The sequence below is a fragment of the Ammospiza caudacuta genome, chromosome 1, assembly GCF_027887145.1.
Source record: "Ammospiza caudacuta isolate bAmmCau1 chromosome 1, bAmmCau1.pri, whole genome shotgun sequence".
Taxonomy (NCBI): Eukaryota; Metazoa; Chordata; class Aves; order Passeriformes; family Passerellidae; genus Ammospiza; species Ammospiza caudacuta.
Genome location: NC_080593.1, coordinates 34802111 through 34820767, shown reverse-complemented (window position 1 = coordinate 34820767; position 18657 = coordinate 34802111). Strand labels below are relative to the sequence as shown.

The 18657-nt window shown below is 39.1% G+C and overlaps 1 protein-coding gene across 1 annotated transcript in view; it reads left to right on the top strand.

The window, feature by feature from the left end:
• The window catches only part of JAZF1 (JAZF zinc finger 1), a 185296-nt gene that overhangs the window by 139858 nt on the left and 26781 nt on the right, over nucleotides 1-18657 (top strand). Inside the window, exon 3 of the mRNA XM_058812465.1 lies at nucleotides 16075-16271. Within this exon, the coding sequence (XP_058668448.1) occupies nucleotides 16075-16271 (197 nt within the window). The remainder of the gene's footprint in view (nucleotides 1-16074; nucleotides 16272-18657) is intronic.

The window sequence follows — 18657 nt, the reverse complement described above, 5'->3', positions numbered from 1 at the left end:
CAAATACACATTTCTCAGTGGTGGTTTGTTTTTTCATTTTTAGGGGTTTTTTTAATTTTTTTGAGCTTTACAATAGTTTGCGGCAAAAGCAAATAAAAATATTGCATCTATTAAGTCTTTTGACACCGCTAGGATTAAGAATGCTTCGGCTCAGGAGTATGTTCAGCAATATCCATCCTAATTTCTGATAAATCTGAAAATCTTAGTTAGGGTTGCCAGAGTCAATTGTCTGATGGCTTTGCAGCAAGTATTCAACAACTTTTGAAAAGTGACTGGATCTGTTTGTTTTTAAGGGAGAAATAGATCTTTCTGAAAAATAGCAAAATTACTGTAAGGTTTTTTTGCATTTAAGTTAATAACTTTTATTACTCTCATTTTCATACTTCTAATTAAAATTAACATTTTTATTAAATTCAAATTTTGCCTTTTAATATTCCGGCCTTTATGAGCCTCCCATTTAAAAAAAGGTATGGACCCTCCATATAGGATTTTCTTGCTCTTTCCTCTCAATTAATGCAGCATAATAGAGATGAGTTACTCAGAGGGTGGAGAGGAGTTTTAAGTATTTCACTTGATTATATGTGAGAGTTTACATGCAATTCACATAGGAAAATGCTATTCAATGGCTATTTAAGAATTCTTCCCTTCAAGAGAAAACGGTCTGCAGCAAGGGGCAAGCTTATCTGAGCATCCAAAAAATCCTAGTAGCCTTAAAAGTTATTGAGTAAAATTTGTTGCAAAGCACTGTTCCTATATTGTTTAGTCCTGTTGAGAGTTTGTTATAAAGAATTGACAGTCTAAGTAAAAAATGGCTTCCATAAATGAAAAAATATTTCATAAAATTAGTTTGGATAGTAGAAGGACAATAGCGTTAAAGGAAGAAGATAGTGATTAAGGGGAGGCAGATCATCAGACAACCTTTGCATTTGCAGGTGTTAAAACAAGAATTATTCTTCTTCCTTTGTAAAGTTTCTTTGTCCCCCTCCACTGTGAAAGACTGGTTAGAACTGTCTTTCAGGGTTTCTAGGAAGTCAGCTCCAGGAAAAATTGTGTAATATTTATTTTCATTGTATTGCATAATTTCTATATAAAATAGGTTTTGGAAATCCTTTCTGAACTGTGGTCTGAGGTCTACCTTGATCCTATAAATAAAATAGCCTTTAGAATTTGAAAAAAATTATTTTAAGGAGCTGGCCTTAGAAACAGCTTTTGAAACATTCTTGAGGATTAAGTTATTTGAAGATTTAAAAGTCTTGTTTAAAGATTTGCAAGAAGTGTCAGTGCATTATACTAAAAGTCTTTAAGCATTTTATCACAGATGTTGACTGATGGATGAAAAGTGTTTAAGGGTAGCCATTATTGACTTATATTAACATCAGTCCAAATCTTCCAGGTCTGTAGATTTTAAAATTACTCCTCTGGTGCTTGACCTAGGTTGTAGAGAAAATAGAAAAGGGTATGTATCTCTTTAGTCTCAGTATTTGGTGGGTAGTTTATGTGGTAGGAATATGCCAAAGCAGACTTGTAAGGTGGACAGGGCAGAAAGGAGAGTGGGAAGGTTTTAATAGCTTTTTAGCCCCTGTGAGCAAAATTAAATCTGGAAATCAATATGCCAAAAATTTTATTAAGTCCTCATCTCCAAAGAGAGTACTATGTTAATATGTAAAGGAAAGTTTGTGAAGTTTTTGTGACCAGCAAAGCAAGAGAAAGTTATTTAACTGTCTGCCTTTTATTTCTCTCTTTCTACATGGTGTTGCTGATGTGAGAGAGCTGCCCCTTGCCAAGGAGCTGCTTGGCCCAAGTCAGGGTTTTGGAGGAGGCAAACAGCTGGGAAATGCCCTCATACAGGTTCATGTCTGATGCTCGGGGCAGAAATGGGAAAAAACCTTGGCCATGTGCCTTTCAGCCCAGACAGTGGTTCTCCAGCAGGGCAGTTTTGCAGACCAGAGTCAACACTCATTATTTTCCTAGTCCATAATGCAACAGAATTTACCCTCTGGCTTCTAATGAGCTGCTGTTTAATGTAATTTTGTCGACCATCACGGAACCGCTGAGCACACACTCGTGGGAACCACTGTGCTGAGAGGGACAGAGGTTTCCAGTGCCTGTAATTGGTCAGACCAGCTATTAAATGTGGCTAATATTTGCACTGAGGTTGTTGGTGTGGTTTGGGATCTACATAGAATGAGCAGAAATTGGCATTTAAAGCATTTTCTTAGACTAAGTTTTTGCAGATTGTTCGAATAAAACTGAAATTTGGATATGTGTTGCAAGATACTGTGGCGTAGCAGCTTAGGCACTGACTGAAGAATGGAGATGGTGTAGTGATGTTTTGAGGCTGTTGCTAAAATTTATCTGCAAAATTCTCTCTGTTTAGCAATATTTTCAGAAGCAGAAAGGGATGCAGGTCAATGTTTTGCATGCATGGCATTGTGCCTCATTATTGACAATGCCAGAAATTCAAAATTCGTGTCAGACACTACCACACTCGATTATGGTTATTTTAAATCTTAATTAATAGTTACATTTCTCTTTTCTTACTTTCTGGGTTTTGAGCTTTTAAGATGTTCTCAAGGTGTATTTGCAAACTTGTCTAGAGTTTAAACAGTGTTTCAAAAATTGAAAATAACAGGATGGGTTGGAACATTTTCTGTCTGTCTAAGTGCTGTGGGCCTCTTCTCAAAACAGACTGTTTCATCAGAGCTTACCTTAGAGAACCATCAGGAATTGCAGAAATTGCTAATTATATTGTGTGTGCTGAATCCTGTTAGGTATGTGCTGCCTGAGTAACAGCTCCCCAAAAGTCAGACTGCCTTGGCCACACGTTTTTTAAAACTTCATTATTTAATTATTTTGGCCCTCAAAAGAACTGCTTTCATTTGACAGTTAAAATGAAAAATACACATATAAATATGTTTAATATACAAACGTGCATTTAATTCACACGTATGCATGTGATAGATGTGTATCCATGAATCTCTGTGTGTGTGTGTATACATACAGATATAGATGGACACGTGTACAAGCAGTAATACAGTGCTACTTAAATTCAGGACATGGACTCCTAATCAGGGCAGAAGACCTAAGCTGGAGAGGTGTGAAACAGAGAGGGCTGAGATCAGGAGGACCAACAGTCAAAAGGAGTGGTAGAATGACATTGGTAATGCAGAGAATATGCCTTCTCTTGGGTGTAACAAAGCTGTTGGAGAACAAGGCAAAAATGCTGCTGTGGATTGGTAATGTGTATAAAAGTGATTGGAGTGTAAAGGACAAAAGTGTAAAAAGGTAGAGGTCAGATATTTTCCAGAGTGGTAAGTGGAAATGATGATGGTAAATTATTTAAAAAGCTGTGGAGATTCATTAGAGAAAGTTCTCAATTTAATTATTTTCCCTTTACCTGTTCATACAGGATCAGAAACTGCAGAAATATCAAGGAGGTAGATAAATTACATGGTTTGGCACACAAACCATCTTAAAGCTAGTGCAGATTACAGCAGTCCCTGGACACTAGCTGGAGTTCAGCCTGGGATAGGTATTGCTTTAGACAGCACCCTGTGCACATGCTGTGTGTTTCTGCATTTTACACACCAACATTGTAGGAAGATGTTTTGTGTTGTTGAAAATAAAAGTGAATGTTGGTGCTTTTGGGTTCCTCTGAAGATATGGGAGGACAGGTGGTTTTCCCGTTCCGTTTGTGCCAGATGGCGTTTCTCTGAAGGTGTGGAGGGTTTAGGACAAGAGGCAATGGGCAGAAACTGATGTACAGGAAATGCCATCTGAATATGAGGAAAAACTTGTTTACTGTGTGAATGACTGATCACTGGAACAGATTGGTCAGGGAGGTTGCCAGGTTGCAGAGTCTCCCTCACTGGAGATATCCAAGAACTGTCTGGACACCATCCTGTACTGTGTGCTGTAGGATGGCCCTCCCTTAAGCAGGGAGATTGGACCAGATGATCTGGTCCAACCTCATCCATTCTGTGATTCCAGTTCTCTGAAGCAGGGGGAGACTTTAGGTTTTGTTCCTTATTACTATCACTGGCAGAGAATTCCACATTTATGGGGTTTCATGAAGCCAAATTGTAATCTGAAGCACCCTTGGTGTGGCCAAATCTGTGGTATTTTTGTGGCATGCAAGCTGAGGAGACCTATGTAGTTCACTGAATTCCCTTCCCTTGTGTCATCTGACATCATAAACCCACACTTTGAAAAATTGAGTTCTTCAGGGCACCCCAAACTCACAGATGCTGTTGGCACGGGTTTTCTGCCATTCTGTTATGAGTACTTCCCCACCTTACCTTGGCCTACCTTTCTGAGCCTTTCTGGAGGAAGCCACACTTCATAAAGGGGTGAGTATGTAGGTGACTTGTTTTGTGGTGGGACAGGTAGCTGTGATAGCATGGACAGTGATGTAGGGGGCACTGGGATGGGATGAGGGATGCAGAGTGAGTGGGACAGACAGTGATGCAGGGGGCAGCAGGATGGGATGAGGGATGTGAGGTGATGGGGATGCAGGGTGATGGGGACAGATGGTGATGCAGGGCAGTGGGATGGGATGAGGGATGCGGGGTGACGGGGATGGACAGTGGACAGTGATGGGGGCAGTGGGATGGGATGAGGGATGTGAGGTGATGGCAATGGACTGTGATGTGGGGCAGCAGGATGGGATGAGGGATGCAGTGTGATGGGGATGGACAGTGATGCAGAGGAGAGTAGGATGGGATGAGGGATGTGGGGTGATGGGGATGGACAGTGATGGGGCCAGTGGGATGGGATGCGGGGTGAGGGGATGGACAGTGATGCAGAGGAGAGTAGAATGGGATGAGGGGTGCAGAGTGAGTGGGACAGACAGTGATGCAGGGGGCAGTAGGATGGGATGAGGGGTGCAGAGTGATGGGTTGGACAGTGATGCAGGGGGCAGTAGGATGGGATGAGGGATGCAGTGTGATGGGGATGGACAGTGATGCGGAGCAGCAGGATGGGATGAGGGATGCAGTGTGATGGGTTGGACAGTGATGCAGGGGGCAGTAGGATGGGATGAGGGATGCAGTGTGATGGGTTGGACAGTGATGCAGGGGGCAGCAGGATGGGATGAGGGATGCAGTGTGATGGGGATGGACAGTGATGCGGAGCAGCAGGATGGGATGAGGGATGCAGTGTGATGGGTTGGACAGTGATGCAGAGGAGAGTAGGATGGGATGAGGGGTGCAGAGTGAGTGGGACAGACAGTGATGCAGGGGGCAGTAGGATGGGATGAGGGGTGCAGTGTGATGGGTTGGACAGTGATGCAGGGGGCAGCAGGATGGGATGAGGGATGCAGTGTGATGGGTTGGACAGTGATGCAGGGGGCAGTAGGATGGGATGAGGGATGCGGGGTGGTGCGGGCGCTGCCTGCAGAGGGCTCTGTGACACCGCGTTTCCCCCGGCCGAGTGCCGGATTTCGGGGGGGAAGGGAGTGCTGGGGTAGCGCTTCCAACAGTCTGGTCTTAGTCTGGTAAACAGACTAGGAATTGTGGGCTAAGTCCTTTTCCTCAGGCTTTGCACCAAGGCTGAGATCAGATGACTCAGTTCGGACTCATTATTTTAATAGCCTACAGCTAGTTCACATAGCAGCGGGAGTCCACAAAAAGGGCATTTAATTGTTGAAACTCAAACTGGTACATTGTAACTGCAGATTATAGTATTCAGATTTAAGTGATTCAAGTAATTTACAAAGCTTTTGCACAAGCAAACTGAAAGTTAAAATACTGATATTGTAATAAAAAGTAAATAAAACATACTTTTGTATGTTAAGACCCAATTACAGAGCATGATTTAATTTAACAAACTTAAAACAGTCAGGTGATATTTGCCAACATTACTACAGCTGTGTTTTACATTAGGAAATTAATTAAAATGGTAATTTATACTTTTTTCCACTTGCAAGTCTTGGGCCTTTCTGTATTACGCCATCTATTTTCTCTTCATTCATTGTGTTAGGGTGCATTTTTAACCTTACTTAGGCTGCATCACAACTTTGGGGTTGGATTTTTTTCCTTACCTAATGAAAAACCGGCTTTCTGCAATAATGCCAGCGAAGCAGATCAAACAGGGCTGAAGGAACTTCCCTGCTGTCTGCCTGAGAAGCAGTGCATTGTTAGTTATTCAGATGTCAGTCCTTTCCCTCTGCATCCTAGCAGGGCTTTGCTGGTTTCATCAGATCACTCGAGCTGGAGGTGGGAGGGTGGCTGCCAGTGAGGGATGCAAGGGAATGGTTTCCTGAACAAAACTGGGGAATTTGCTGCACTCCCATACAAGCCTGGGTCTGGTGCAACAGCATGCTGTAAGTCTAACAGGGACAAAATTTCAAAATGCAAATCAGTGTTCTGCTTTTATACCTCACAGCTGAATAATGGGACCTCAGGAGCTATTCTTAGTTCTTAGGTACTTCCCCCTCCCCAAACTGCTAAAACAGTGATGATTACATAATGAACTATTAACTTTGTCAGTCAAATTAGCCTAAAGTGTAGAAAAGTACATTTTTTTTAAATAGGACATAATTATCAAAATGAGAGTTCGTTATTCTGTCTGTGTGAAAGAGTAAACCCACATATGATGGCTATCTTCTTCCTTCTCCAGTTTTCCTTGTCTGTCTTCACCTGAACTTTGTTACCTTCAAGGAGGAATATTTCGTGTTGGCTATTTTATAGACATGTGACTCATTGCAGCAGAGTCTGAAGAATTGGGAATGTTCAATTGACCATTTTAGTGGGACTGAATTGTTTGTAAGTTGCTATCGTCCTTTCAAACAATTCATGATGCTTGAAAACTTGGTTTATTAAGACCAGACATTTCACATTCCTAATGTTAAGATTGCTGCAATTTTCCATTATAAGCTTTACCCCACCCAGTCCTCTGAATACAGATTTATAAACCAGTTTCAAAAAATGTTTCTCCATCTAAATCTGCACTTACATTTGAAGCTTGGAAGAACATCTTTGAGCTGAATGCTCTTTCTCAGCTGGAGAATCATGTTCTGTATCACAAATTGATTTAGTTTCTTTAGAAATCAAACTGTGAATGCGTTGTGACTTTAGTGTCTCTGTTTTTGAAAGAAAAAACTGCACCCATAGATTTTAGAGAGCAATTTTCTATATGCATATTATCATCAGTTTCTTTTTGCTGTATTTATGTTGAATGAGCATTCTGGATTGCTTACTGCCTGGAGGAGCCAGTGCAGACAATTGTGTATGTGCTACCTTTCAGAAAGACTGAAAAATCTGTTGGTTAATGTGTTTGATTAATAGTGTGTAAAATAATGAAGATAGTGATAGTTTTATTTATGCCGATTGATATTAGACATCCTTAGAGTTAATAAGCAATGCTTTGTGATAATATATCTGTCTTTGGGTGTTGACTTGAATTCTCAGGAGAACTTAGAATGGAATGACACAAGAATAGCTGGACATAAATGGAACATTATAAGAATAAAATATCTGACATTTCAGCTCCCTGCTTCTTAAAGCTAAAAGTCCTTGAGGCATCAATAAAATGAAACCGAGTCCGACAGTAAAAGCGTGTGTCATGCGTGCACAGATCTCCTTCTCTGTAGGGCTCACTGAAAGAAATTGTTTTTACATAAATAGTCACAATAAACTCTTCAAGAAGGAAAGAGGGTGGACCACTAATGGAAAAAAATACGGTATTTTGGGTTAAGCACATCTGAACATAAAACATGCTACTGGAACTAGGCAATCTGACAGTGCTGGAGCCTGTGCAGAGAGCCAGAGCAGGGCTTGTGAGCTACTTAGTCCCCATAAGAACTATTTTGAGATTCAAGTCAAATTTAGGATGTACAGACCCTTTATTTTTTATTCTATGGGCAGCTTAATTCTATTTTCTCCAGACATCAGTAATTTATTAAAGTTTATAATTTCTACAAATCAGAAGACACACACAATGTATTATCCCTGCACTTTCTCTAAAGTAAAAGTTAAATTTTTACTCTGTTTTCAAGAATTTTGCATTTCATTCATGTGAAAGCTTAGAGTAGTCTGGTAAGTCATAAACAGTGAAATAACAATGTTTAAAATATTTAAATGTAATAACTGATAGGTTAAGTTAGAGTGTTGGTGAAAAGACGCTATCAGTATTCTTTCCTCTGAGACTGCCTTTAGTCATACTAAGAAAAATAATTCGGGGGTTTTGTTTCTGTGATGCAAATTTTAAAACTGTCAGGGTGCATTTTTAAAATTATGTAGTTTAAAAAATCCTTTAAATGAAGAAATTGCTTTTCATGTCACATTATTTATGTCTGCTAGGATTCTCATTTCGGTCTCTGTAACATTTTATGGCTGTGTGACATTGCATTATTCCTGTATATTAACAAGGGTATGAACTGAAATGTAAGGATTCATGACATTATATTCAACGATTAATTAGGCAATAATGCATAAAATATCTGTTGTTAGCAGCAGGAGAGGCCTGGTTGGTTCGTTAGTGGCTGCAAGCAAAGCCAAGGCTGATGTATGTCCCAATAAGCCACTTAGGGAGTGCAGGGAGGAGATTTCTGAAATAAGAAACGCTGCATTACACCAAAGGCAGAGCTTTGCTGCAGTGTCTTCAAAATCTGCCCCAACCGCAAGAAATTCTGCAAGTGTTTTACACCATCTAAATCCTCTTTTTTTTACCAGTGGTAAAACTCTGGAATGAGTTTGATAAGAAATAAGTTGATGTCGAGGCAGAACACAGCATAATGAGCATTTCCATCAGATGCGAGGGTTATCATGACTTTTTAAACTCTCCGCATTTGCAGAAGAGGTGAAAATATTGCACCAAACTATATCAAGTGGTTGCTGCCTTCCTGCTAATTACCTCCTGCAAGTATCTCTTTTGCTCAACTATTGCCTCTCACTCGGTGGAAATTACAGAATTTTGAAGGTGCAGCTAAGTTGTAGCTCATTTCTGAAATTCACTCATTTACTTCAAGATAGGGTGGAAAAAACCAGGGAGGGTGTGGGAGGGGAAAGGAGGAGAACTAGCAGTATGTTTCTAATGTTTTGGAAATTACTGTTGCTCTCTTGAATTTTGGTGAGCTCTAATTTTTTTTCCTTTTAAGCGCTGAAATGTCATTTTTTTTATTTTAATAACATCAGAAAGACAGCATGGGCTTCTCCTTGAGTCCCCATCATCAGCTGAGGAATAAATAATGAATTTTTATTATGAATGAAATGTCTAAAATAAGACTGCATCTGCCCTGATTATGTTAGTGTTTGAATGTTATTTATCCAGTGTGCACTTTTTCCAACAATTTAAAAAAATATATAAAATAAAATGCAGCCCTCCATTTTTCACTTGCTGTATTACCTAAATTCAAAAAAAAAAAAAGGCAAAAGTACCATGTCATCTAAAAAATAAAGCCCAAAAAAATAATTCCAACATCTGAATTTTAAGTAAACAGCCATTTTTGTGATGGGCTGAACATACAACACTGCTTCATGTTTGATTAGTTTTAATTTTAAATTAAATATTATTTTGGTGCTTCTTGAAAAGAAGGAAAATAAGAAAAATAAGTGTAAGCAGAATAGAAGATAAATAAAACAGAATAAAAATTTTAAAAAGGATGAAAAATATTTCCTTTCCAAACAGGAAATGTTAAAATCCATATATTTAATATCATAAGCATTCAATATTTGACATATTTTGGTTTAAATTATTCAAAAAATACTTTAAATGAAGAAGTTGCTTTTTTTTTCACATTATTTATGTCTGCTTAATTATTATAAAATGGAAAGCTAGGGCTTGTGTTCTGTGTTTGGTATTTCTGTTAAATGAAATATGAAGTGTAATTCCCACTGATGTTTTTGTGTATTCCCAAAATCAAGAGAGACACTAAATTTCTTTCCTTTGCTTTTAACACTGCCTTATATTGATTAACAGTGAGAAAACACATGCTTTATGCAATTATATGATTTGGGATGGTTTATTTTTATTCTGTTTGAGTGGCAATAGATTATTTGGCATATCACTGCCCATCATCTCCATTTACACATTTAGATATGAAATTACTCAACCTTCTGAATCCATTTTCCATGCTAGAAGCACAAAATACCTCCTTGGTGAATATTTTATTGTGTATTATTGTATCTTTTAAGAATGTGTGAAGAGCAGACAACTAAAGTAAACCCACTGAACTCTTGCTCATATTTAGCAGATTTTCTAAGGTTGCAGCCTTGAATCTACTGACAGCAATGAGTGTGAGTGAATGTTGTGTGTGAATCTTTCAGTGAAGAGGCAGAAATGCAATTTAAATTTTTTAAGGTACACATGCAGCCTAAAAATCTCTACTACATTGGCTTAAGATGCAAATATTCAGAAAAATATTTATTACTCTATGGCTGATTTCATGGCAGTAACAGTTTTACATCTTGAGAGAAGTGGTTGAATGATGGAAATGAAGGAATTGTACTAGCAATGAATTATCCCCAAGGCTAGTAATAAAAAGAAATCTGATTCTGTCCTATCTAAGATACTCATCAGTTTGTCATAAATGTTCCATATTTAGGACATAGGAAAAGTTTTCAATAGATGAGTCTGAATACAACTGGCACTGAGAATGAACACTGAATTCCCTTTAAAAGCTGATCTCAGTGAATGAGCACGCTGTGAGGTGTTTCTGCCATAAGTACTGAGCAGGAAGAGTTCTTTCCAGAAACTTAGAAACGCCCTTTAATGATCTGTTTGATCTGGTTAGTGCCTGTTGTGAAATCCAATACAGGTTTGAGAGAATAGTTGGGGATGGGAAGGGATTATTTTTTTGGGCTGTTTCTTCCTCACTTGTTATGTTTTTTGTGAAATTAGAAAAAAAGCAAGACCATCCAAAGGGGATTTTGTATGAATCATGTACTTTAGCACTATGCAAATAGTTTGTAATCTAAATAGCAAGAAGGCATGTGGGGGATTATGCGTGGTTTTAATGGGGGTTTTTCACATTGATGTTTCTTTCAGGGTTTTTCTAAAACTATAATGAAAGATCTCTAAAGGAAAATGTTTGTTGCTAGCTTCTGTGAAGCAGAAAGTCTATAAAGAGCTGCAGAGTACTTCTGTTTCCCCACAGTACAAAGAATGATATGTAAAAGTACTCAAGGGTGTTCTCCAAATTATTTGAGTTAAAGGATGGTTTAAAACTCGCTCATATATTTCTTTCCTCATGATCACATAAATAGTGTGGCAAGACATTTCTGGGGATGTAATTCTTTGCTTTGGCTCAATGTTGTTCAGGTTCAACTCAGAAAAGCCTTTCATCCTTTCCAGGACACAAGACAGCCCAAGTCTATGAACTTGTCTGTGAACAAGTACTCCCACTATTTAAATTTCACCAGATCTTTAACCCAACAGAAGTTCAACTTGACAATTGTCTCTTCTTTCTGGCATTGGTTAAGTCAAACCACATTGCTGCCTTTACAAGAAAAGATAAAGTAAAATGTAGGGAGGACAGCTCCTGACTTGAGGAGTCCACAGCGTCCTGTCCTACTGAAATGGGGTCATCCCTTGAGAAGTGGATTCTCCTAATCCCTCTTCAAAGTAGAGATCTCCTGAGGTTTTAAAATACTATACAACAAGAAGTACTTTCCATCCTAGCCTTTTTTTTTTCCCTAAACACTGCTAATGTGATGAGGAAGACTGAAAGCTAAAATAATCACCCTCACCTCCTTAACTCTCTTGGTACAGCACGGACAAAGAATAGCATAAACATCTTGAGGCAAAAGTGGGAAAATATTGAGGGGAGAAAACAGATACAGCAAGGACCTTGGTCCGGTGGGTGTAAAGAATAGCAAGAGAATTAATGTGTGACTTCCATGCATGTATGTAATTTAGTAGATAGCAAGCTAGTGTGTGCCCCATCTGTCAAGTAAAACTGACCACTTTTTATCTAAATATAATACCACCACAAGGCAGCATAAATCTGTAATAGAGCACCAGGCTTTTTTTTTCTCCTCTTCCCAGTCAATCTTAAAGTTGAGTAAGTCAGGCTAAGGAGCAGTCTGCTGAAATACAAGTGATGGAAGCTCACCATGTTCTCACATTCTGGTAAAGGTGACAGGCTTTCCCAGGACAGGTTAGCCAAATTAGGCAAACATGAATATTACTTGAATGCTACTATAAAAGTTTTTCCATAATTATCTGGTAATGAGAAAAGGTCAGAACTAATTCTGTTCTGCTGTCTTTCCCTGTTGTGGGCTAGTACTATTTGGCAGTGGTATGGCACAGGACAGGGTATATTTGTTACTGTCAGAGAGTGCTGTACATTTTTTTTAAGCTTGTGTGCAACTGGACTGTGTTGAGGAGTAATCATGGGCTTCAGTCTCTGTGTGGTGTAATCTGCTTATCATGCAAACCCAGAATAATCCCCCTCCCTTCTCTTCCCTGTGCACACGGTAACTGGAGAACAGGACACTCGTGACTGTGACCCATCTTCTGTTGGTGTGTGTTTGAGAGACCAGGAATGTAGCAAATTCATATTCAAATCCAACCAGGTAGCTGTGATGCACCTTCTTCACTGCCAGTGTGAAGGTCTGTGGACATGGAAACAGTGAGGAAGAGGAAGAAAGGGAACTTCATGCTCTGATGAGAACTATTAGAGATATGCATTCTGAAGAGCAACCTTGGTTCTTTTTTTTAACTTTTCAGTTTACCTGCTGCTCATTTTTGTAACCCTTACCCTCAGTCTGAGTGTATGAGTCCAGAGCTCTGTAACTGCTTCAGCATTGTGTGTAGCATAGGTTTTATGATAAACCAACTCTGACATCATCTCATGAGTCACACGCGATCGTGAGGCAGTGCGTGCTAACAGCATAAGGAAACCTCTATTCTATGTTCTGGTCATTCTTGACTCCAAAGCTTATGGGGGTGACAAATCTTAGAAACATTGAAAAAGGTTTGTTTGGAAAATGCTTTTTTAAAAATTTGAGCATAGCCTCTGCTTTTTGTGGCTTTTTGTGTTCGTAATAAGAGGTAACGCTGTTTGTATTATATTGCCACCTGTATGAAAAGTTGTGCAACACTTTCCATTATAAGACTGTTTCACTTGCTTATGTTGCCAACATTCATCTGTTTGGTCTGATTTTCCATGCTGGGTGTCTCCTTCAGGCTGAATTTCTTGGGAAAGTTTCAATAAAAATACTTGAACCATTCCAGGGAATGAGAAGAGGGGAGAAAACTACATTTTGCTTATGTTTATTAAAGTTGCTGCAAGCACTTGATTCAGAAATCATTGCACCTACATTTTTTGGAGCAGGGACTTGAATAATTAGGAAGGTTGAAAGGGTGAGGAAAGAAAAAATGGGTGTAGAAGAGATTTCTTTAGAAAGAGTTTACTCCTGCCTGCTGTTATGAACTGTTGGCAAGAAAGCACACAAACCCCATGCCTTTCAAAACAGGGTCAATGAATGGCTGGGAGCTGAATGATCCTCCTTGTTTCACTGCACCTATATGATGTATTGGTTTGAGGGAGAGAGGATTATGAGGTGTAAACAAAATCACATGCAACAGAAAAGGTGACTGAAATGTGCACAGGGGAAGGGTTATGTAAATAATAATTTGAAAATAGCAGAGGTAGCTTTGCTCAGCAAAGAGACTCAGAGTTTGAAGATGGGCAGACTATCAAAAAGATGGGATTTAACCTAAGTGTTCTTACAGCAGCCTTTTTTAGTTACAGTTCATTTCCTGTTTCCCAGACATCGTGTGCATTTAAATAAGGAAGGGAAAATGGTATGCAGGCATGTAATTTAGAGACCAGTGTTCAACCCTATTTCCAACATGCTTGATTCATGAACATTGATGTTGCAGCCGTAATGGACTTCCAATATGAAAATTAAATTTGTTGGAAATGTCATTCTATATCCATCATTACAATGCTTATTTTAAGCTTTGAAGAACACTGCCATGGTCAGACACATGTATAATACTCTATTTCAGTTAAAATACTGAAAAAAGTTTCCTTTTAATCCATTTAGAAAAGTTTTATTTTTAAACCAACAGCACTGCCAGTGCTTCAGCAAATCAGTATGGGACTATTTGGATCTGGAAGGGTTAATTCCATACGTGAGATGTTGGAAATTGCACTTCTCAGCAGACTCTGCCTTCCATTTCTCTCAGGTTCACAGTGTAGACAACAAATGACATTTTGGAATATACTTTACATGCTTAGCCCAAATGGGAATGAGTTAAGAGGACGGGGAGAAGTTTCAGTTATAACTTCACATTTTCCTGATTTTTATGGACTTCAACCAGAGTGGTTATAACTCAATATTATTTTAACATTGTTATTTGTGGCTGAGTTTACTAAAGAGCGACTTTCATGCTGCTGCTTTTAATATCTTACAGTTGAAGTGATCTTCCAAGTTTTCAAGGATTTATAATGTTACCATAACATTTTCTTAAGGAATAAGGCTTCCCATCCAGAAGCAAGCATACATCATAGTACAAATTGCAAAAATAGTGAATTAGACATTTCCTAGTTACAGGAAAGCAAATGTGTACTGAATGACCACTTTATTAAGATCCTTTTACTTATATTTTCTTGAATGAAATTTAGACTTCCATTTGAGGACAGTTTTGTCAATATCATCTGCACCCTTGATTGAAGAAGAGAAATTTAGCACTCAATTGTTACTATGAATATCTGCATTTTAAATATTAACTTCATAAAAATGCCACCTCTGGGCTTGACATGATGTATTGTTGTCTCAGTTCAAAGAAGATAAACTGTCATATCACATACCTGTTTATTAATACTTGTGTGTTGATGCTACTTATCATGGCAAAGATCCACTTATTAATGGCTTTGTGGCATGGACAGACAGGATGCATCTTTATTGCTCTCATGGGACGTAAAATTTTATGCCATAGTGGTTTGAGACTATGGTCAAACAAATGCCTGGGTGTAACCTAACTTTTTATTCTGTATCATGTGTGAGTGCATATTGTTTTTATTCACTGGCAGGGCTAGTTTGTATTTCAGCCTCAAGGACAGAGGGCTGTACTGACACGGTGATTTACTTTAGCCTGTCTTAGGAATCCTTCAAGATATCCATAATTATTAATGTATATCCATATGTAGTGGAGGGGAAAGACAGAGGATTAAAACATCTCTTGACTGGCAAGTCATGAAGTCTGACTTGCAGAGATCCTGTTGTGGGGGGAGCCCAGTCTTTTCAAGTGAGAGTGAATACAAAGCAATGCTTTGAATATCAGCACAAAGCAGCATGTCTTCTGGTGTAACTCTTTGTGTATACTTGGAATAAAATGGTCTTTTTCAGTTCAATTGTTCCTTTTTGAAAGGAATCAGAATGAAAGTGAAAAAAGCACTTTTTATTCCAGATGGCATATGCCATGCAGAAAGTTGCACTGCTGGAATTACAGCACTGCGTGTGGTGCACACCTTGCATCATGCTGGGGGGATGCCCTCTCAGCGCCCCGCAGAGATGAACCTTGAGTTGCATCAGGCCTTCAGCAGCCTGTACAGAGCTCTACAGAGACCTCATCTGGTTTTCAAGAGCTGGGAACTCCAGTTTGAGGAATTACAATTTAATTAGACATATTTTATGCGAGGCAAAGTTATCTAAAACCCTTAGTAAAAGAATGTGATTATCCTATTGAAAATTATGTATCTACACAAAGTAATTAAGTCTATCCCTTTGACCTTCAGATTGAAGGTAATTTGCTGCTAACATTTTTCTCAGCTACTTTTTCACAGAATGATTGAATGTAGTTACTGTAAAGGACTGAGTGCAATCATTATATTATTGTTCGTAATGCTGAGCTCTGGTTGGAGTTTAAAAATCTTGTGTGTTTGCGCATGATGCAAGTATCTAATGTAAGTTTTATTGAAATCAGAAGGAAATGGCCCAGATGTTGAACACATAAAGCTGTTGATGGAGAAGCTTGTATTCTGTGAATGTGTGTTGCAGAGGAACTTGTCATGGCTGAGTTTAAAACTCCATTGGGTCACTGAGGGCAAAAAACACTTTATCTTAAAGCTTGCTGGTGGACAGTGGTTCAAAGCTCTCATCCTCATGATTGTCCTTGTTCTAGATTTATGACTGATGCAGCTCGACGTGAGCAGGAGTCCCTGAAGAAAAAGATTCAGCCAAAACTCTCTTTGACTTTGTCAAGCACAGTGTCCCGTGGGAATGTATCCACTCCACCTCGCCACAGCAGTGGAAGCCTTACTCCTCCAGTCACCCCTCCAATCACTCCCTCCTCTTCATTTCGCAGTAGTACTCCTACAGGTAAGCCCCTACTCTTTAATTCATCCCAAATAAAGGGAGCAGTGGCATTTGGAGAACAGGAGACATACTGAGGCACTGGTGTAAGAAGAGCCCCAAAAAATAAAACAGAAAAGCTTTGTGCTATTTTACATTTGGTCTGCAGTCCCTAAAATGTGTTTGGGCATTTGTTTCCAAATTCTTTGCAAAAGTAGAGGACGCTAACTTTAAATGTTGCAGCTGAAATTATGTGAAGAAACTAACCTTACCAGAAATGCCAAATGTGCAAAAGAGCCCTTGTGTGTCAGTAGGAGAGCTCTGCCTATGGTACAGTTAAAGATTTAAAAGAAGTGGTCAGTGTCTTCCCACTACCCCATTCCCCCCCCCCCCTTTTTTTTTGTTGGGGGGAAACTGGAATTCATAGTAAGTGGTCAGGGAGGAATGTTCTGCTGATGTCATCATGTAGAAATTACTTTCATTAGGAAACTATGTTGATGAAAAGAAATAAAGGAAAAAAGGGATCTGTATTTTCCTCAAAATCTAATATTCCAGTGGTTTTCCAGGGTATAAACATCCTGGGAATTTTTTTGCACTGATTAGAGTAGCTAATTGCTCGCTATCCTGAACCAGATCTCTTGGCCTAAGTCAGTCTGATTTACTTTAGGTAGAGATCTTGTCAGATAATTCTGGTACACTTCAGACTAAGTACCAGGATTTTCTTCTAAAAAGCTAAATGCATAAGTTAGGGCTATTCTGTTCTGTAATAAACAGGTTCAATATATTCTCCTTAGTAGGAAATCACTTGAGCATCACTGCCCTGAAAAACTGTTACACCACATGTTTTTTATATAGGCTTTTTCATATCTTAGTATTAATGAGTAAATGGAAAAATTGTAGCAGTCCTTGAGATGTTCTGTCTGCAAGTTGTAAAATGAAGTGGTTGTTCAGTATGTCCCTGGTTATAAAAAAGGGAAGCACATCAAGAAAAGCTAAATGATACAGTCCTAATATAATTCAGAAAATTTTAGATTTTCTTAATTATCTCCTGTTTGAAACAAACTGATTCATTTCCTTGACATCCTACAGAAGATGGCATTTCTTTTGTTTACTTTTTTGTACAGCTCCTCCTGAGATGCCTGATTCATGATGTGGTCAGGTAGTATAACTTTGCACATCCATCAGCAGTATTGGCTAGTGATGTACTCTTTGGAACATGTTCCATCAAATACTAAAGAAAAAACTCAGCATCTGTCTACCAAAATACTTTCATTATTTGTATATTTTCCAAACTTTTAAAGTTAGTCAGAATGTTGTTTTACTTGCAGTTAAGACAATCAGCTTGTTATGGCTACATTTCTGCAAGTACTGCCTGCCAGGTTATAAATAATACCAGCTTCCACTTTCTGCACCCTCTGTTCCAAGTTCTCTTTTGGACCCCCTCTTCCAAAGCTAGGGTTTGTAACATCCTAGTAGCAAAAAACACATATTCTTTCTTTAAGACTTCTGTAAAAATTTACTATTAACTGCATTGCATTTCAGCAGCCTCAGCCCAGAAATTCCATTTTTCTTATCTTAAAAGTTTTTCTGGACCTAAAGTAAGCATTGAGCTTTTTCTGTTAACCACAGGTTTTTTCCCAGAGTTTACTTGGTGTAGGATTTTTTCTAACTTGGATAGGTGAGGTGGTCAAAGTCATGCCATGACTGAGTTTCTGTAGGTGGAGTGCCTGGAGAGGCAGCCCAGTAGGGGTTGCACACTAACTTTAGATAGGCAGCTCACGTGTGTTTTATTGGCCAATGCAAAATGTTTTCCCTCAAGTGAAAGTGTATGGGACAGTTGATTACCAAGGTGGTGTAACCAAGGGTAGGTAGGCAAGCTTTGCTTCAGGGAAACAATTTACAGTATGTAAATTGTCCTGCATTTCAGCCTCACAGCGCCTGCAGAGCTTTCAAGCCCTACAGGCATACCCTCCACTGCATCCAGTGAGAATGAAGAGTATTGCTGTATTCCTTCCATGCAGTCCTGTTTGATTTGTACTCCGAGAAAACTCTTGTTAATTCATCTTTGAATGCAGGTAAACGTGTATGTTGTGGTAATTGAGACAACCAAGAGCCTATTTCCCCTTAGGTTGCCCTATGCCCTGTATTTGTTATAATTCAAATATAATCCTTGTCCTCATCCTCCTTTAGACCTATGCTTTGTCAAAAACAAAGTGGGATTGCTTTGACCTAGGTCATTCGTGAAATTATCAGGATGGCTGTTTCCCTTTTATTGTCTCCTGTCTCAGTTGTTGGACAGTTTGTGAGGGCTCAGCAGTGTGCCTGGCATTACTGTCACTGCCCAAGGTGGTGCCCCTTCAGATGCCAGAGAGGAATCATGCCCTGCAGGCTGGTGAGGGGGCATGGAACACAT